The 19,471-nt window shown below is 43.0% G+C and overlaps 1 protein-coding gene across 1 annotated transcript in view; it reads left to right on the forward strand.

Moving 5' to 3' along the window:
* The window catches only part of LOC113018380 (muscarinic acetylcholine receptor M4-like), a 76,358-nt gene that overhangs the window by 32,695 nt on the left and 24,192 nt on the right, over nucleotides 1-19,471 (forward strand). Inside the window, exons 2-5 of the mRNA XM_026161447.2 lie at nucleotides 12,643-13,241; nucleotides 15,147-15,301; nucleotides 15,694-15,889; nucleotides 15,989-16,078. Coding sequence (XP_026017232.1) covers nucleotides 12,643-13,241; nucleotides 15,147-15,301; nucleotides 15,694-15,889; nucleotides 15,989-16,078 — 1,040 coding nt within the window. The remainder of the gene's footprint in view (nucleotides 1-12,642; nucleotides 13,242-15,146; nucleotides 15,302-15,693; nucleotides 15,890-15,988; nucleotides 16,079-19,471) is intronic.

The following is a 19,471-nucleotide window of genomic DNA, read 5'->3' on the forward strand; positions in this document are numbered from 1 at the left end:
CATCCACACATTCACACACTGGTGATGGCAGCTACATTGTAACCACAGCCACCCTGGGGCGCACTGACGGAGGCGAGGCTGCCGGACACAGGCGCCACCGGGCCTTCTGACCACCACCAGTAGGCAAACATGGGGTTAGTATCTTGCCCAATGATATTTGGCATGCAGCCAGGAGGCAGCCTAGGATCGAACCACCGACCTCCTGATTAGTGGCTGACCTGCTCTGCCACCTGAGCTACAGCCACCCCAAGGTCAAGCTTTAAACTGGAGCAGTTTCCTGTAATGGGATATACGGGAACCAAGAACATTCAAAAGAGTCCCAAGTCAGAACAGAGATGTCAAAGTAAACGACAACATGTTGAATCCATTCCGAATCACCTTCCAAATGGACTAGTCAGATCAAGGTCTCTTGCAGAGGTTAAGATTGGGGAACTACCACATAGTTGCCTCATCGACTCAGGGTCTCAGGTTACCACAATTTCTAAATCATTTCAGTTGACCCACTTACCTTCTCATCTTCTTTTGCCATTAGATGATCTGTTAGAGGTTTAAGGTGCTGCAGGCCAAATTGTCCCTTATCTTGGGGAAGTTGACATCACTTTCCCACAGAGTTTCACTGGGAGGATAAAGTTGTAACTGTTCTAGCCCTAATTGTCCCAGATATTAGAGCAAATTCAGAGATTCCAGTCCTCACTGGTACAAATGCCCTCAACATCTTGTATGAGGACTTCAATAAGCAAATGACCATTCCTGAGCACTGTACTTATGCCCCTCTCATTAGAAATCTGCATGCATGCTTCTCTGGCAGGTATTTTCCAGCTATGTAATGTCAAAGTCACGGCCCACATCCTTTAAAGTTCCCATTCTCCTAAAAAAATGAGACAACTCACAATATCATTCTGCCAGCTCACTGACCTTTGACAGAGATATCTGTCCCACTCTCAGTTTCTCCTGCAAGGTCTGAATTTAGGAATCAAACTGGAAGTTCAGAGCAGAAACATGCTCAGTGTTACACCACCCACAAAATGACAAAATTCAGTTCGATTTTGGTGACTCACCCCTGTCAAACGAGTGGAAAGACAGGATCGGCTCTCTGATCCAACACTCTTCAAACAAAGGCCACGGCCCATTCATCCCTTTGATTATGAAGCTGTCCGCCTTCATTTGGAGCAGCTGTGCGACAGCAACATTATTACAGAGTCCGAGAGCCCATTTGCTTCACCAATTGTAGTTGTGAAAAAGAAAAATGGGCAGATCCGCCAATGTGTGGATTACAGAAAGTTGAACAACCAGACAATCAAAGATGCTTATGCCTTGCCCAATATAGAGGAGGCATTTACAGATCTGTCAGGATCCAAATGGTTTTCTGTTATGGATTTAAAGTCTGGATATTACCAGGTCGAGGTTGAAGAAGAGGATAAGCACAAGACAGCTTTCGTCACACCCACTGGGTTTTGGGAATTCAACAGGATGCCCCAAGGAGTCACAAATGCTCCAAGCACTTTTCAAAGAGTTATGGAGAAATGCATGGGCTCCATGAACCTCAAGGAAGTACTGGTCTTTCTTGATGATCTTATAGTATTCTCCAATACTTTGGAGGAACACGAAGAAAGGCCCCTGAGAGTTCTAAACAGACTGAAAGAATTTGGTCTCACACTTTCACCTGAAAAATGTCACTTTTTCGAAAAGTCAGTGAGGTATTTAGGACACATTATCTCAGAAAAGGGAGTGGAGACAGATCCTGATAAAATCTCTGCACTCACTACATGGCCCAGACCCACAAACCTGTCAGAACTGAAGTCATTTTTAGGCTTCACCGGTTATTATCGCAGGTTTGTCAAAGATTATTCTAAAATTGCAAGGCCATTGAATGATTTGACAGCTGGTTATGTTCCTGCCAGGAAGCTGAAATACCACAAATCACCATCAAACAGCAACCTGAACCGCCCTTTTAATGAGAAATGGACTCCGCCTTTCTGGGGGTCAGCAAACCCAAGCACTGGTGTAGATGTCAACTTCTCAATGAGGGTCTTGAAAGCTTCCTCACATGAGGGAGTCCATTTCTCATTAAAAGGATTATGAAGGCGGCCTCATGTTTCTTTTGAAACTGATGACAGTACAACTGCTGAGGACGAGAGAGTAAAGCAATTTATTACAAAGTTTATAGGAGAGAAAAACAGTGCAACATTTCCAAGGGATGCTATTTATTATTGTCATGTTTAGTGCTGTGGCAGGCAGGATAAAGGACCCAAATGCAGGACTCGTATACAGAGACGTAAACTCAAAAACTTTATTAGCAGAAAACAAACAAAACCAAAACAGGAAACTAAACCTAGACTGGAAACCGGAAAACTGAGAAATAAGAGACTAGAAAACAGGGATCTAGACGTTACCAGGGACACAAGAAACACAGAGCACATAATAGCACATGGGATATATAATGACAACAGACTAAGAAAAACAACACGAGGAAATGGGAAACAGGAAGGAAACACAACTGGGACTAATCTGACATAAGAAGACGGGAAGGAAGGAAAACTGAAAACACGACTGTCAAAGTAATTGGACTGGTTCTTATATAGAGCTTTTCTACTCTATCTGAGCACTCAGAGCACTACAACTAATTCATTCACCCAATCTAACATTCATACACACTCACACTGTATCGGAGAGCAACTTGGGGTTAGTTGGGGTTGCCCAATGGTATTGGCATGCAGACAGGGATCGAACCACCAACCTTCCAATCAGTAGGTGACCTGCTCTACCTCCTGAGCTACAGCCACCCCACCCCAAAGTAAAGCAGGAAACGAGACATTCACAAAGATGCAAATTTGACACTGAGACATGGCGAAAAAGAAGACCAAGAGTCACCTTTGCTACTGAGGATAAATTAATCCGAGTCACCAGCCTCAGAAATCACACCTGAGATTAGAGTCCCTGTCTTAGATGATGTTCCTGTTTACCCGTCTATATCTGGAAGTCCCACAGGATCTTAGCTCGGTCATTATCAAGGGGCGCCTCCCATTTTGACGTCGGGACTTCCAGGTTATACTCGGCACAGATGTTCCTGTACACTATGCCGTCCACTTGGTTATGGCGTTCCATGTATGCCCTGCCTGCTAGCATCTTGCACCCTGCTGTTATGTGCTGGATTGTCTCAGGGGCATCTTTACACAGCCTGCACCTGGGGTCTTGCCTGGTGTGATAGACCCCAGCCTCAATGAGTCTTGAGCTTGTTCCTGTGCTGCCATGATTAGTGCCTCTGTGCTGTGTTTGGGTCCAGCTTTGTCCAGCCACTGGTAGGATTTCTGTATGTCAGCCACTTCCTGTCTACTGGTGGTACATACTGTGCAGGAGCCTGTCCTTCCATGATGGCTCCTCCTCTTGCTCTTCTTTCTCGGGGTTCTTTCTTCACGTGGTTAGTTGTGGCCATCTTCCTGATGTACTCATGGATGTTCATCGTCTCATCCTGGACAGTGATTCTGACACTCATTAGTCCCCGTCCTCCTTCCTTTCACTTAGTGTACAGCCTCAGGTTGCTGGACTTGGGGTGAAACCCTCCATGCATGGTAAGGAGCTTCCTTGTCTTGATGTCAGTGGCTTCTATCTCCTCCTTTAGTCAGCTTATTATCATCAAGGTGTCTGATCACCGTGTGGTCCAGGTGTTCTTACCAGTCAGCGGACTCCTCAGGACTTGCCTACCCTCTGCAGGTACTTGGTGGTTTCAGTTTTCCAAGCGGCCTCTTTGTGGTTTCCATTTGCCTGTTGCCCAGGTACTTGTAGTTGTCTTTGATGTCTGCAATGTTGCCTTCCGGTAGTGTGATGCCCTCAGTTCTGACTACCCTCCCTCTCTTTGTTACCATCTGACTACACTTCTTCAGTCTGAATGACGTTCAGATGCCGTTGCTGTATATCCTTGTGGTGTGGATCAGTGAACCAATGTCACGTTCACTCCTGGCATGCACCTTGATGTCATCCTTGTATTGGTGGTTAAAGGTTGCTCCATTCTATACTCTGTATCCATAGCCAGTCTTGTCAATGATTTCACTGAGGGGGTTCAGGCCTATGGGGACAGAGCATCTCCTTGGTAAATCCCTCACTTGATGGGCTATTGGCTTGAAATCTGAACACTCCTATAAAACATTCTCATTACTCAACAGCCATAGCAGCCATATTAAAATGAGCTTATTTGTACAAATATTTTAAAACATTATGTATTTTCATTTCAAATTTTAAGGGAACATAAAAATCTACATATACAGAAGATTCAGTCAAGTCTGATAAAAATAGGCTAGGCTTTGTGACTTTGTACACAAATGAACATATTTCTAACACCAACTTTCTATCTAAAATTCATTTCACTTACTTATCTAATTCTGTGGTAAGGGTAGAGGCTGTTCCAGCTGTCATGTGATGAGAGTTGGGGTATACCCTGCACAGCGCTAACCTCAAACAAAATCCAAATCAAAAAAGGCATTCCTTAGAAGCAGTGATGATTGCGCGTTACAAAGGTCTTGAAGATTGTTGCAAATATATAACTGATAGGCTTGTGATGACCCATATGTCCCATGACCTTGATCAGGATGCCTTCATGAGATCTGGGTGGCATCAGTGCAGAAGGAAGGGCCACAGAAGAGATCATGAGAATTTCCAGGCAGCGAGAAAACTTGATGAAAGAGTGAGAAGAACAAAAATCTGGCAGTGACGTGCCCAGACTTTGTGATGAACAAAGGATCTGTTTGCTGGAATCTTTGAGGATGAGGATAATGGACGGAGCCTTGTAAGGACATAGGGACGAGTTTATCTTAAAATAGAATATGGAAATGGAGCTGCCTGGCTGGTTAGTTTGACCTTCTTTGTGAGGTGAGGCAGCTGGTTAGATTTTGTAAATGAACAAAGGTGATGGGAGACAGTTTTGTCTTGGGAGGCGAAAATGGAGCACAAAATATATACAGAAGCCTATTAGAGGAAAAGGCTTCTGTATATCGCCTATTAGGGGCGATTGTGGCTCAAGAGTTGGGAGTTCGCCTTGTAATTGGAAAGTTGCTGGTTCGAGCCCCGACTTGGACAGTCTCGGTCGTTGTGTCCTTGGGCAAGACACTTCACCCGTTGCCTACTGGTGGTGGTCAGAGGGCCCGGTGGCGCCAGTGTCCGGCAGCCTCACCTCTGTCAGTGCGCCCCAGGGTGGCTGTGGCTACAATGTAGCTGCCATCACCAGTGTGTGAATGTGTGTGTGAATGGGTGGATGGCTGGATATGTAAAGCGCTTTGGGGTCCTTAGGGACTAGTAAAGCGCTATATAAATACAGGCCATTTACCCTGATAACACTTAAAACCAGCAGAAGGTGCAGCATTAGGGCTCAGACTATCAGCTTTTGACAGCTGATCATCATGGAAGGTGATGTCATTCAAGCTGGTGAGATTCTCAGTTTATTTCAATTAAATTTTATTTATATTCTGCCAAATCCAAACAACAGTTACCTCAAGGAGATGTTGTCAAAGCCAGATTTTTACTGGGAAAAGCTATTTGGAATCAGTTGGAATCAGTGAGAAATTAAAGAATAGCCTTGAGGAATTATGGGCAGAGCACTGCAGAGGTGTCCAAAAAGAGGGAGCAGCTATTGTTTGGTGCAAAAAGGCAGAGTAAATTTTGGAGGAGGAGATTTACACAAATGAGTTTCCCCGTGGGCACTGAAGCCTGAAACGGGATAGGTAGTTACTGAGGGCGAGTTGGATTGTGTGATCAATTTGGCGGGGATGGACACATCTACAGAAAGAACAGAACTGAAAGTAGCAACATCCAAAGTCAATGAATTCAATTCAATTTTATTTATACAGCACCAAATCACAACAACAGTCATCCCGACAGGCACCCTGACTAGAGATAGTGTGGGCTCAGTAGTTTAGGGCTTTGGAGGAGCAGCTGGAGCTAAGCAGGTGTGAGTGGATGTGCAGTTTTTGGGTTGTGAAGTATCCTGAGCTGGGGTGAATATTAGTTGAGGAATTCTATAAAGAAGGGACTGAAGAGAAAGAAATTGGCCTTCCGGTGCTGGGAATGTCTGTTGATGTATTTTGTAAAGAAGAAAACGAGGAGAGAGATAGAGGGTTGCCAGTTTGCTCAAGAGCGATTTGAATGGTGTTGCTTTTCCACCAGGGTATAGCCTCTCCAACCACTATGCAGCCTTGTCTTATGACAAGTTATAACATGTCAGTGGCGTCGCATCAGGAGAAACAAGGCCAAACAATGCAACAAGATGTTCTCAGGCAGTGAGAATGTGTCAGGAGTGGTGTTCTGCCGCTCTGCTGCATCCTGGGCATGTTGGTCAGAGGTTTTGTTAGGTTTCATGTACAGCATGAAAGAGATGAAAATAGGCTATGGAGTTCTTCGCCAGATGGTCTGAGGAACAATAGTGAGCATATTAAAAGGGTAAGTAGGATTCTTCTAGGATTAGTTGTCGATAGGAGAACAAACAGTTTCAAATGCAAGAGAATATCTACAGACAAAGAACTAGAAGGGGAACGTATGATGTGTGGTCCTGCTCACAAAATTAATTTAAACTGTCTCCAATAATTGAAGGTGTTGGGACACTATTCTGGTTGTCTTTTACCCCTGTTTGTTTCATGTATACTAATAGCATTTACGTGAGACGCCTGCAAAAGTCGTTATATGTAGAACCACATGAAAGCACATTTACATGAAACATAGAGAAGACATTAAATGGTATACCAGCCATGGAAGTACTTGGATTCAGAAGGTCACCACACTGTAGGCGTCATTGCCATTGAAAGATGCAACTTTTAAGTTGCACGTTCAAAATAAGAAAAGTTATCCATATTATTTGACAGTGTTGTCCTTGTTTGAATGATCAAAGCTTGTACTCTGTACAGCTGTACATAGACTGTCCATAACAATTTTTAAAAAGTCAGCCTGAAACAATGTTACGCAGTGTTATGGAATATATATTTAGATTTCCTGTCAAATACAGCAGCTGCTGTAGGCACATAAGGAATAAAACCAGTGAACAGCTGTGCTTGTATAATTTAATATAAATTCCTTTAGATGAATATTTCAGCATTGATACAAAAGGAATTCTGATAGTTGCTACTAGTGGAATGCATATGTGTGCGCCTGTGTTCAAGAGTCGCAGCAGCTTTCTGTCTGGAGCCTCGTTGCAGGAATGCTGTTTATGTATATATGAGTGTGTGAGATGGTAGTGATGAAATCCGTCGTAATACCTCTCATCAGCCTGTTGTGCACATTTCAAGATTATTTTGTTCTTTTGTGTGCATAGAACACAATAGAAATATCCTTTTTGGTGAAATTCACATGTTCCAGCAGCAAAGTGACAGGCCTATCAAGCATGCAGGTTCACACAAAAGTGAAGATTTTAAAATAAAAAACAAGAAATAAGAGACTGTACAGGGCAAACTTACAACATAAGGGAAAAAAGCAAGAAAGATACTGTACAGTATTAAAAATACCACGCTCAGACTCAAAGAAATGTGCATCTGAGTAGGATACTTAAAAAAAAAGATGTACAAAAAGTGTTGTATATTTGTGCTTAAAAACAACAAAGACAGACTATTTAAAGAAAATTGAAAAACTGCAAATAAGAGCAGGGATAGAATAGAATTGAATAGAATAGAATGCCTTTTATTGTCACTATACACATGTACAATAAGATTAGGAGCAGACGTGTAAAAAAGAGGAGAAAGGTGCACAGCTCTGCGGCACTATATGTACAAATATCAAAATAAATAGGATCATATATTTACAATGTGGGATGTAAACAACCTTTTGTGTGTGTTGGAAGCAGTGATGGTTATAAAGTATAACAGCTGCTATATGATCATGCCTCTTTGTGCATCTAGTTCAGCAGTCTGTCACTGGAGGAGCTCTGCAGGTCTGCTGCAGCTTCATGAATCCCATGGGAGACATTGTCCAAGAGAGATATTATTTTTCTTCTTCAAATATAGTTCTTCTGTCTTCTACCACCTGCACTGGGTCGAGGGGGCATCCTAGAGCAAAGCTGGCCTTTTTGATGAGCTTATCCAACCGCTTCCCCTCAGCTGTAGATAATCTGCTGTTCCAACAGACAATGCCATAAACGATGGCTGACGCCACCACAGAGTCAAAAAAGGTCTTTAGGAGCACATCCCAACTCTCCAAAAGATGTCTCATCAGCAGGTAGAGTCTGCTCTGACCCTTCTTGTAACGAGCATCCATGTTGTGACTCCAGTCACTTTATTGCTCAGGTGAACACCCGGGTACTTCTAAGAGTCTACTATCTCAATGTGGTGGGTTCCCCGTGATGATCAGGAGATGGTTCAGCTGGCACCAGTTCACAAAGTCCTGAATCTACCATCAGTACTCTGATCGTCCTCACCTGTGATGAAGCCAACTATGACAGGGTCATCGGAAAACGTTTGTAGATAGCAGCCTGATGGAGAAGTCTGCAGTGTAGAGGGTCCCAGCACCGTTCCTGCAGGGCCCCAGTACAGCAGACCAGCCCGTCAGAGACACAGCCCTGTGTTCTCACATACTGCGTTTGGCTGCTTTGTGACCTAAAATTATTTCCTGCCTCTTCCAAATCCCACTGATGTTATTCTGCAGCAGTTGGTCCTCTGTCGTCTTCCTGTAGGTGTTTTCTTCCTTCTCAGTTCCTCCTCCTTATTTCCTGATCTAAAAGCTCTCTAATTTTCCTTGTGGAGTGCATTAATTTCAGGGCTTATCCAGGGCTTGTTATTGGAGAAACACTCTACCTTCAAGAGGGGCACAGTGTTGTCCACACAGAAGTGAAATGTAGTCTGTGATGAGATCATGCTGTCAATGTTCTCCCTGTGAGGAGCGCAGAGCTGAAGTGGTCCCTCAGAACTCACACACATGTTGGCTTCTTAGATTTCTAGTCATCTAGCTTCACTCTGTACTGTTAATTTGTTAGCTAGATTACTAACATACAACTAATACACATGTTAATATATTATTTCTTTTAAACAACAATGCCAAATTGAACATGAACTCACCAAACAACAATCTGCTCTGTCCACACACATTATTTGACTGTAGCGTCTGAGCTGTGTGTTCCCTTTGTCAGCTTGCCTCAGAGACCTTCCCCCTCCCTTTCTGCAGGCATACATGGAAAGCTTAATGCGGGGATAGGATAGCAGACTCCCTCACAGAACACAGTCTGCATCCATGATAGCAGAAAAAAATTAAGTCAGAAACAGCATGATTAGCATGAAAGGAGGTTGGTTGGCAAAAACAGCCTACTGAGGGAGCAGCATCTGTATGCAGGCTGAAACAGCTTAAATCGCATACCCTATATGAGATTTGCCAATAGGATTCACACTGGGAAATTTGAAGTCGTACTGAGATTATCTGATTTGTAAGACTTTCTAGATCAGCTTGACTTGATTTCTCGCCAAAATCAAATAAAACTATTATAGTGTTCGTAATTTTGCATAAATGCTTAATCCAGTGTAGTCAGCGTGTCTTGGTCATGCCAAATTATCCTTGAGCAAGATACTGAAACCTAAGTTGCATCCAATCGCAGTGTGAATGTTAGATAGAAAGCACTTAGGCACAGAAGGAAAACTGGGTACTTGTGTAAAAGTGAGATGCTTGAGTAGAAAAGTGCTATATACAAAAAAAGTCTATTAACACGAAAGGCAACAACTTACTTTATAATTTCATTCTGACTGTAGGGGGGAAGCACTGTACAGAAACTGCTCTACTGAGACGTATGAATGACATTTTAATAAGTGCAGTGTAGTAGTGTTGTTGTTAGTACTCTTTTTAGACCTGACTGCAGCATCTGATACAGCTGACCACCTCATCAGTGCATTCAGAATCAGGATTGGTGCAGTGGCTCTCAAATTGTTCTCAAACTACTTTAAAAAGCAAAACATTATTTAATATGACGTCAATATCAGCAGTGAGTACAAACATGTTGAGGGATTGGCTCAGGGTGGGTGGGGGTTGCTCAAACAGTTTTTTGTAGTTTTGTGGAGAAGAACCGGGTCCCTGGGGGATTCCTGTGGGTGGTGCTTCGGGAGTATAGGTTGTCAAGTATTTTGATACGGGCCATTCAGTTCCTGCACAACGGTAGCAGAAACTTGGTTGGTATTGTCGGCATTAAGTCAGCACCCATCGTTTCCGGTGGTTTTGAACCCACTATGGCCGCCCTTTGTCACCAATTTAGTTCATAATTTTTAAGGACAGAATTGCTGGGCGTAGCAAAATGGTGGCTCTCAGCCGGTAAAGGGTGGCGTGCCCACTCCGGGTCAGGTATAAGTACTGCCCTAAGTGGAGGTGTTCAAGAGTCTTGTTCACAAGGGAGACACAGATTGACAGGTGGATTGGGGTGGCACTTGCACTGATGCATATGCTGTGCCAATCTGTTGTGGTAGCCAAGTGGTGGAGGGTCTCCCAGGATTTCATCTTTGCTTTTTACAGATGATGTGGTTCTGTTGGCTTCATGAGGTGGGAACTTGCAGAAGAGAGAGCTGAGCATAAAAGTGAAGCTGTCGATTTACTGGTCAGTCTACATTCCTACCCTTACTTCATGAGCTCTGGGTAGAATCGGGTCGCAGGCATGATATGAGTGGCTGGGCACTTTCTTAGAGATAGGTTGAGGAGTTCGGTCATATGAGAAGGACTTGGAGTAGAACTGCTGTTCCTCCACATTGAAAGGAGGCGGTTGAGGTGGTTCCATGATCTGACTCGGATACCTCTGGATAATGCACCTCCTAGGTGTCCAAATGGAAGGAGGTCCAGGGGCAGACTAGGGAAGAGATGATATCTCTGGGGGGGCTTGGGAACATCTCGATGTTCACCCAGATAAGCTCCTAAGACTGCTGCTGTCCCTGCAACCCAAACCCATATAAATGATTTTTCTTTTAAAGAATTGTGGCTGGATGGATCAAACCCTTCATGAATAACTGTGTGTTTTATCTTCCTGGACAAAGCTGGGCAGAACTTTCAGTGTTGCTTTCTTTCTGTGGGACACAATGTTTAATGTCTAAAGAGTAGACAAAAAAGTCATTCTGAAAACCTTTAACTAATTTCAGGTATAAAATGCCACTTAGCAAAATAGAATAGAATAGAATAGAATAGAATAGAATAGAATAGCCCTTTATTGTCATTATACATGTTCAATGACATTGAGGTTGCTCCACACCAACTGTGCTGGAATAAAATATAAATAGTAGACAGGAATAAATAACAGCCAAGAGAAATATATACAAAACAAGAGGAATGTATACAAAAATAAAAGAAAGGCACATGATGAACGGACACACATTAGAGAACAGGTTGCAAAGTGTGTGAAAGTAGTGCAAAGAAAAAAAGACTTGGTCCGAATAGAGTCAGTGTGTGTGGCCCGAGTAACGGCGGTTACTCAGATCATGGGTCAGATTGGGGAGGCGGGTGGGGAGGGAAGGGGTGTGGCAGGTTAGTGTTTGTTAACAATCCGAATGGCCCAGGGAAAGAAGCTGTTTGTGAGTCTGATTGACCCGAGGGCAGACAATGATTTTTTGGGCAGTGTTAATTACCCTCTGTGGAGCTTTCCTGTCTCAGTAGTCACCCATGCATACCAAGCACCCTGGCAGTAGGAGAGCATGCTCTCCACTGAGGAGCGATAGAAGGACAGCAGCCTCTGGTCCAGGTTATTCTTGCTTAGGACACAGAGGAAGTGCAGACATGAGCGAGATGAGATGTTAGGCATATTTGACAATGAAGCTGGTTGGGTGGGCTGGTGTGCAGTCATAGGTGCTTATTGACAGTGGTGCCCATCCCTACAATGACGTGGCGAATGACTAGCCAGGGTTGAGGGAAAGATGAACAGAGACATCCTTGATAATAACCTACTCAAGAGCATTCTGGACCATGAACTGGGGAGAAGGTTCATGTTCCAACAGGACAACGACCCTAATCACACAGCCAAGATAACAAAGGACATTCAGTGGCCCAGCCAGAGCGCAGATGTGAACTCAATGTATTATCTCTGGAGAGATTAGAAAAGGGTTGTTCACCAACACTCCCCATCCAACCTGATGGAGCTTGTAAAGAAGAATGGGAGAAACGGTCCAAGTAATTACTCAAAACATGTGAAACACAGCAATGACAACGGTGACCAGCAGGGGAAAGAAAAAACAAAGGCTGCAAAAATAAAAGCGATGCAATAAGAACAAAAACACAAAGGGTTGTCAACATTAAAAAAATACACAAGATACAGATGTGTGTGTGTGTGTGTGTGTGTGTGTGTGTGTGTGTGTGTGTGTGTGTGTGTGTGTGTGTGTGTGTGTGTGTGACAGAACATACTGGATAATGAGATTGAGAAGCTAATAAGTTTACAACTAAGTTCTTTAAATTCAAACAGCTGTAAATGTTTTTATATGTAGCTGTCTACCCTGATGTCATCACCTTGTTACTTTTTCCACTTTGCATCTAAATGTTCTTACTGTCCCTGTTTAGAAAGCAAAGCCTTCTTTCTCTATTTTGATCTGTCACAAACCCAGCTGCTGCTGTGGGTGTTTAAATCCGTCTCCCACATTTAAAAAAATCAACTTTTGTTGTTGTTACCTTACAGCAGCACAGTGCGTATTTCTCTCAATCGATCCTCTTGTTTTTCTCTTCTTTTAGGCTCATTGCTCAACCAAACGACTGACCTGTTCTCCAACACATCCTGCAACATATCCACCAATGATTCAACATCTTGTTCTGCTGTTGAGAGTGGAGTGGGAACAGGAAGTCCATACAAAGCTTTGGAGATGTTTTTTATTGCTATGGTTACAGGATCGTTGAGCTTTGTGACTGTTACAGGAAATATTTTAGTCATGCTCTCCATCAAAGTGAACCGTCACCTACAAACTGTCAATAACTATTTCCTGTTTTCATTAGCATGCGCTGACTTGATCATCGGTGTTTTCAGTATGAATTTGTATACAGTCTACATTATTGTTGGCTACTGGCCACTTGGGCCGGTGGTCTGTGACTTGTGGCTAGCTTTAGATTATGTTGTGTCAAACGCCTCTGTGATGAATCTGTTAATTATCAGCTTCGATCGATATTTCTGTGTGACCAAACCCCTTACGTATCCCACAAGAAGGACAACTAAGATGGCAGGATTAATGATTGCAGCGGCTTGGATCCTGTCATTCATCTTATGGGCTCCTGCCATCTTGTTCTGGCAGTTCATCGTTGGACAGAGAACGGTGCCACCTGGAGAGTGTTATATTCAGGTACAACAAAATCTATGTACAGTGTTGTGTATAAAATCCTATTGATCAGATACAGCAGGGAATGAGAAAGTGCAATGTAAACAAACACAGAGTCTACAAAGTTACTGAGAAATCGACTTTGTTTTTCACTCTTTCTGTTCGAGTAAGTTTAAGTTTACTCGAACAGAAAGGCTCCATTGAATCATTATAATTAACTTAATTTTGTTATTAGTAGTAGAAGTGTCCTGCTGTCCACTGTGTGCTGTTAGCCTACTCTTGATTCAGCTGTGACTGCCAGAGATGTCAGTGATTTTGGCAGTCTTGATAGCTTTTCTAGTTTTTGGTAATAAAAAGGTTAAGATGCAAACTGATAAACTAGAACAATAACATTATCTCACTGAACAAACTGAAAGTGGCTAACAACCCACTAAAATACAGATCTGTATAGTATAACAGCTGGTAATGAGTTCTTTGGTTTGAAAGCCTGATCGTATTGTTTAAAAAATGTCTAAACAATACAAAAATCCTGCTGCTCAATCCAGAAAAGTTGGAATTAGTAGCACCAGCTTTCAAGACTCGATCAACCTCCATTGCTGCAGAACAGCTTTAAATACATTTTGAGTTCCCTAAAAAGGCCTTTTTGTCTAATTCTGTGTAACCTTACCTTTTTTTTAAAACCTCTTGCACTTCAGTTATCTTTATACCATTTCAAGCTATTCACTGGACTCGAGTGACTCGAAATGCAATAAATAACTGGAAACACTGGGGGGTTCTAAACCTTTTGACCAGTGTTGTATACATGTTGTTTGAATGTATCTTGGAATTTGCATTTGTTCAGAATGTCTGTGAAGGTTCTCAGTCATCCAGGTCATTGCAGTCAAAGGAGCTTGCAAAGAAAAGCAGAGAGTTGGTGTCTCTGCCATCTATAATCCAGTTTTGAGATCCTCCCCAGACGCCTTAACGCCCACTCACATCCTGGGCCATCTGACCTCAGGACATCACATGATAAGGTGGGGCCAGGTTTCACAATGAGCTCACCCGAAACTCTGGCTGATTGGGACCCACACCCAGTTTCACACCTTGGCTCAGGCGATTAGAGGATCATCAGGGGGTCCTTTTGTCCCTCTGTGGGGGGAAACTCCCACTAGGTTTATATCTGGGACTCTCCACCATTTGACCTTAGAACTGAAGAAGCTTCTCGGATGAGAGGTGAAACGTCTTCAAGCAACTTAAAGAAGTCCAGACGCTTTTCTTTGCAAGCTCCTTAGACTACAGCAATTAGAGAAACCAGTAAGATCCTGGAAAGATAAATTCAGTTCCTTAAAGTCAGATTCCTACTTGTCTTTGGAAGCTGTAACCATCAGTAACTTCATGTGTAATGAATGACTGCAAGGTTTTGTAAAGGTTATTATTGAATGGTCTTTCATTATTCTGAATAAAATCCTTAGTAATTGTTAGTTTAAAATGTGAGGCCTCACAGATTTTCATCTATTTGTCATTAATAATGCAAACCACAAAAGGCCTGCTCATGAAGTTCCCTTTCAGTAATCGGGAATCAGTAATAAAAGCTCAGATACCTGGAAGTAGTCAAGAGGGAGTAAAAATACCCCCAGCTGGCAGAGGTAGCTTCCATAACGTATAATGATGTTGGTCTGGAGTTTATAAACAGTGTTATCTGTTTTCAGTCTACCCCAGTCAACCTCAGCTAGGATTCTTATTGTTACACTAACGTGGTTTTTCCCTCAGCTCTTAAATGTTTACCTGTGATTAACTTTAATGGAGAAATGCTATAACTAATTCTGTGAGTTTACAAATACAACAATAATCAAAGTTCTGGTACATGATGTATATTGTATCTGTAAATGTAGTAAAAATATTGACCATACTTGCTTTATGTAACATTTTTCCTTTCTTTCCTTCCTGCAGTTCCTTTCTAATCCTGCTGTGACATTTGGAACAGCAATAGCAGCATTTTATCTCCCTGTCATCATCATGACAGTGCTATACATCCATATCTCCCTGGCCTCAAGGAGCAGGGTCTCCAAACACAAACCGGAGAAGAAAGAAAAGAAGGGAATGAAGTAAGACATCAAAGGAATCCAATTATTTCATTCGCATATCTTGCAAATTACTTTAAGACGAGCAACAAAAATGCAAGCCACAAGATGGAGAAAGTTTTTTTAAAGTAAATTTTGCAGGTTGCTAGTATCGTTGGATTTTTTATATATATAGCTGCTCTTAACTAAAATTTGATGGTATCTAGAACATGGAAAATAAACCGAGGGTATTAACAATAAATAAATCTATAATGAAGCATTCTGGATTTTATAATGTAGACAAAGTGGTAGACATTTATGTCAAACTTATCTATGTATCCAGCCAGACACGTTTATCACATTTATATAGATTTTGAACCAATTCATTCTTAAATTTCTGTTTAATACAACAGTTACTGTACGTGTCATTTTCCTAGAACTCCCTGCCTAATGAATAGTCACCTGTTGAAGCAGAACAACAACAATGAGACCAGTCCTCATGCCAGTCCCCACTCAACTCCAAAACTCAGTTTGGACTCCACCACCACTGCACTGGATGCTGTGAAGAATGGAAAAGTGGATGAATCAAAAGCTGCTGAGCCTCAGCCTCTGGCACAGCCAAGACTCACACAGGTACCATCTACTAATTCTTTGAAGTGAGTGCTTATGGCTACAACATGTGAGCAGTTGAAAACTTCATGGCTACTATGTTTATCTGTCTGATCTATCTAGGAAGAAAAAGAGAGCTCCAATGATTCCTCCACAGCTTTTATTCCCCCCAGAGAACCAAAGGACAATTCCAACAACCAAATAACATCTGAGGTCTGTGTCTAAAATGTATACAACTGCTTTTATTTAAATACGTATTTCCATAGAGAATTTAAGTGAAAAGACTGAACAGCTTTGTACATAGCTAACATTGCCAACAGTATTCACTGACTTATCCAAATCATTGAATTCAGTTGTTCCAATCAGAGCCTACTCTCAAACTGCTTTTATAAACGTTTGTGAAAGAAAGTGTTGCCCTCAGGAGCTCGGTGAATTCCAGCATGGTACCATTATGGGATGCCACCTGTGCTTGGTCATGAAATTTCCTCACTACTAAATATTCCACAGTTGACTTTTAGTGGTATTATGGTAAAGGGACTGGTTCTTATAAAGCGCTTTTCTACTCTGAGCACTCAAAGCGCCTCATTCACCCATTCACACCCATTCGCACAAGCGCTTTTTTCAGCTGTGTACTCACCGGTCTCCAATCGTCATCGTCATCACTCAGAGTATTTAAGTCTTCAGTTTCCTTCTGTTCACCTCATGTCATTGATGTCATCGTTCCCGTGTGTGCTCTCAGTTATCCAGCCAGTCAGTGTTCGTTCATCTTCTGTTCATCCACTCTTTATAATAAACCATCTTCTGTTCATCACTATCCACGAGTCCTGCGTTTGGGTCACTTCTTCGCATCCGCACACAAATCCTGACACCTTCCAGTTAGTAGGTGACTTGCTCTACTACCTGAGCTACAGCCACCCCCATTATAACAAAGTTGAAGGCATTGAGAAGAACAGCAAGTTGGGAAGAAGTTGTAGGCCATGTAAAATCAGAGAGCGGATGCTCAGGTGCATAGTGCATAGAGGTTGGCAGTTTTCTGCAGAGTCAGATTCAGATTATCTCAAGAACAGTGCGTAGAGTAGGGGTCGGCAACCCTGGGCACTCATGACACAACTGGCACGTGAAGGGTTAACTGATGGCACAACACGCAGTGAATTAATTTGAGAGGGTGCATTAAAAAGCAAGTATCTAAGGCCAAGCCACCAGTGCACATTGCAAATTAGCTCGCATAATGACGGTCTCTTAGCCAACAACCCCAACTCCCAGATTCAACTTGTAACTGGCTAAAAATCACTTAGCCTACCAGTGAGAGGGACGTTGCTGGCTGGCAGTTTTTTCAAGCAATGTTGAAATTTCCACATCCCGACTCGTCAAAAGCTTCAGGAGCTGTCGGCTCAGCGCAGCATCAGCACCACGGAGATACACGGATACATCCGAATGAACTACCAACACAGCTGGAATCCACAGCTGTGCGTGTTCATGGAGCTGCATGTTCATCTGCTGGACATCACTACCTGACAGGTTTAACTGTCTTCAGAACATTCAGAGGCCTTATTGACAGTATTTGGCTCTACATGTCTGTGTGAGCAGGTTTTCTCTCACATGAGTCCTCAGGCAGCCTCTGAATGCTGGACACTGGAAGACCTGTGTCTCTGAGCGGGAGACCTGTGTCTCTGAGCGGGAGACCTGTGTCTCTGAGCGGGAGACCTGTGTCTCTGAGTGGGAGACCTGTGTCTCTGAGTGGGAGACCAGGATCACATTAACATGTGTCTCTGTATTAACAAACAGGTCACATTGCCCCAGTTTATTTTTTCTTAACATTGTTGTGATGAGACCTTAAATAGCATTTGCATTTTCTGTTGTACAGTTCCTTTGCTGTTAAGTTGTTCATTATAGTGTGAAACTGTTGAGCATTATCACATTTATTGTTAATGCAGTGGTTGATATGGCACATTGACTTCTGAGGAAATTTTACATGGCACCCATCAACAGAAAGTTGTCGACCCCTGGTGTGCAGAGCTTCGTGGATGGGTTTTCATGACCAAGCAGTTGCATCTAAGCCTTACGTCACCAGGCACACTGCAAAGCATTGAGTGCAGCTGTGTAAAGTACGCCACCACTGGACTCTAGAGCAGTGGAGACGTGTTCTCTGGAGTGATGAATCATGCTTCTCTGTCCAGTGGACGAGTCTGGGTTTGGCAGTTGACCGGAGAACTTGTCTGACAGCAAGCACCGTTTCTAAGTACTTGGACTCGGCCTCTTAGTTCTAGTGAAAGGAATTGTTAACCAATTTTGTGGGAGCAGTTTAGTAATGACCCCATCCTGTTCCAACATGACTGCACACCAAAACACAAAGCAAGGCCTATAAAGACATGGATGAGTGAGTCTCGTATGGAAGAAGAACTTTAACCTTGATGACAGGAAGTAATGACTTCATGAATTACTTCACAAATTTATTATAATCTTGCAACATTATAATAAATTTGCCTGTCTCTTGAATAATAATTTTACAAGTGACAGGCGGGGGTCCAGGGCTCCAGGGGGGGAAGGAAATCCAAACACACGAATCTTCAGTGATAGCTCGTCCACTCTGTCCTCCGTGACACTCTCCTCAGTCTGCACTCACTCCTCTTCTGCCACTCACGCCTTTCTGCTCTCACACTCTAGTCATACAGCCACACGGGGATCCAGGGCAGGAAACAGGAACAGGTCCAGGGAACAGGTCCAGGGAACCTACACAGAAGCAAGCAATTACAAAGACAACTTGTAGACTAGCTGGGGCTTTATGAACACCGGGCGTTCAACGTTCCAGCGATGAGCTGCTCTGAGACACAACCTTAAATAGCTGGCCTGGGAAAACAGGAACTAATCAGTGGCAGGTGCGGACCATCAACGCAGGTGCGTAGGCCAAAAGCAGGAGCCCAGTAATTAGCTCCGTCCAGGCAGACTGAGGACAATGAGGGAAAGAGAGGGAGAGAGCGAGAGGGACGGAGAAACACAAAAACAACACCGTAGCCCAACGTGAGCCAGCCGGAGAGACACGGGGACCATGACATGACCATTATGTCCAATACTTTCAGTACCATTGATATTCATCTAGAGACGTTTTCTCCAATTGATCTTTTTGAGATAACTTCAGTAATTACTTCCTCCAAACCATCAGTGTGTCTGTTAGACTCCATTCCTGCTGCTCCAACAGGCTGTTCTTCTGTGGAAGCAGCTACCAGCTTGAAGTCTGGAGACAGACAACCTCTCTACTTTTAAGATTAGGCTTAAAACATTTTGATAAAGCATATAGTTAGGGCTGGATCTGGTGACCCTCAGTTATGCTGCAATAGACTTCCCATGATGCACTGAGCATTTCTCCCTCTCTCACCCCTTTTCATTCACCGTGTGTTTGATTATCCATTTTATTATGAGTTAGTATAAGTCCTGTCTGTCACAGTCTGTGTAGGCAGACCGTATATCGAGACATATGGACCCAGGTGCGGACTGGAGATGAAGATGGAGGCTTGGATGAAGCCAGAGATTTTTCCAGCAATGAAGTGTTGCGTGTTTGGCATGCATAAAGGCCATGGCTGCTTATTGTTTTCTCTGAAACAATTGTAC

This window comes from Astatotilapia calliptera, chromosome 23 (assembly GCF_964374335.1).
Source record: "Astatotilapia calliptera chromosome 23, fAstCal68.1, whole genome shotgun sequence".
NCBI classification, from domain to species: Eukaryota; Metazoa; Chordata; class Actinopteri; order Cichliformes; family Cichlidae; genus Astatotilapia; species Astatotilapia calliptera.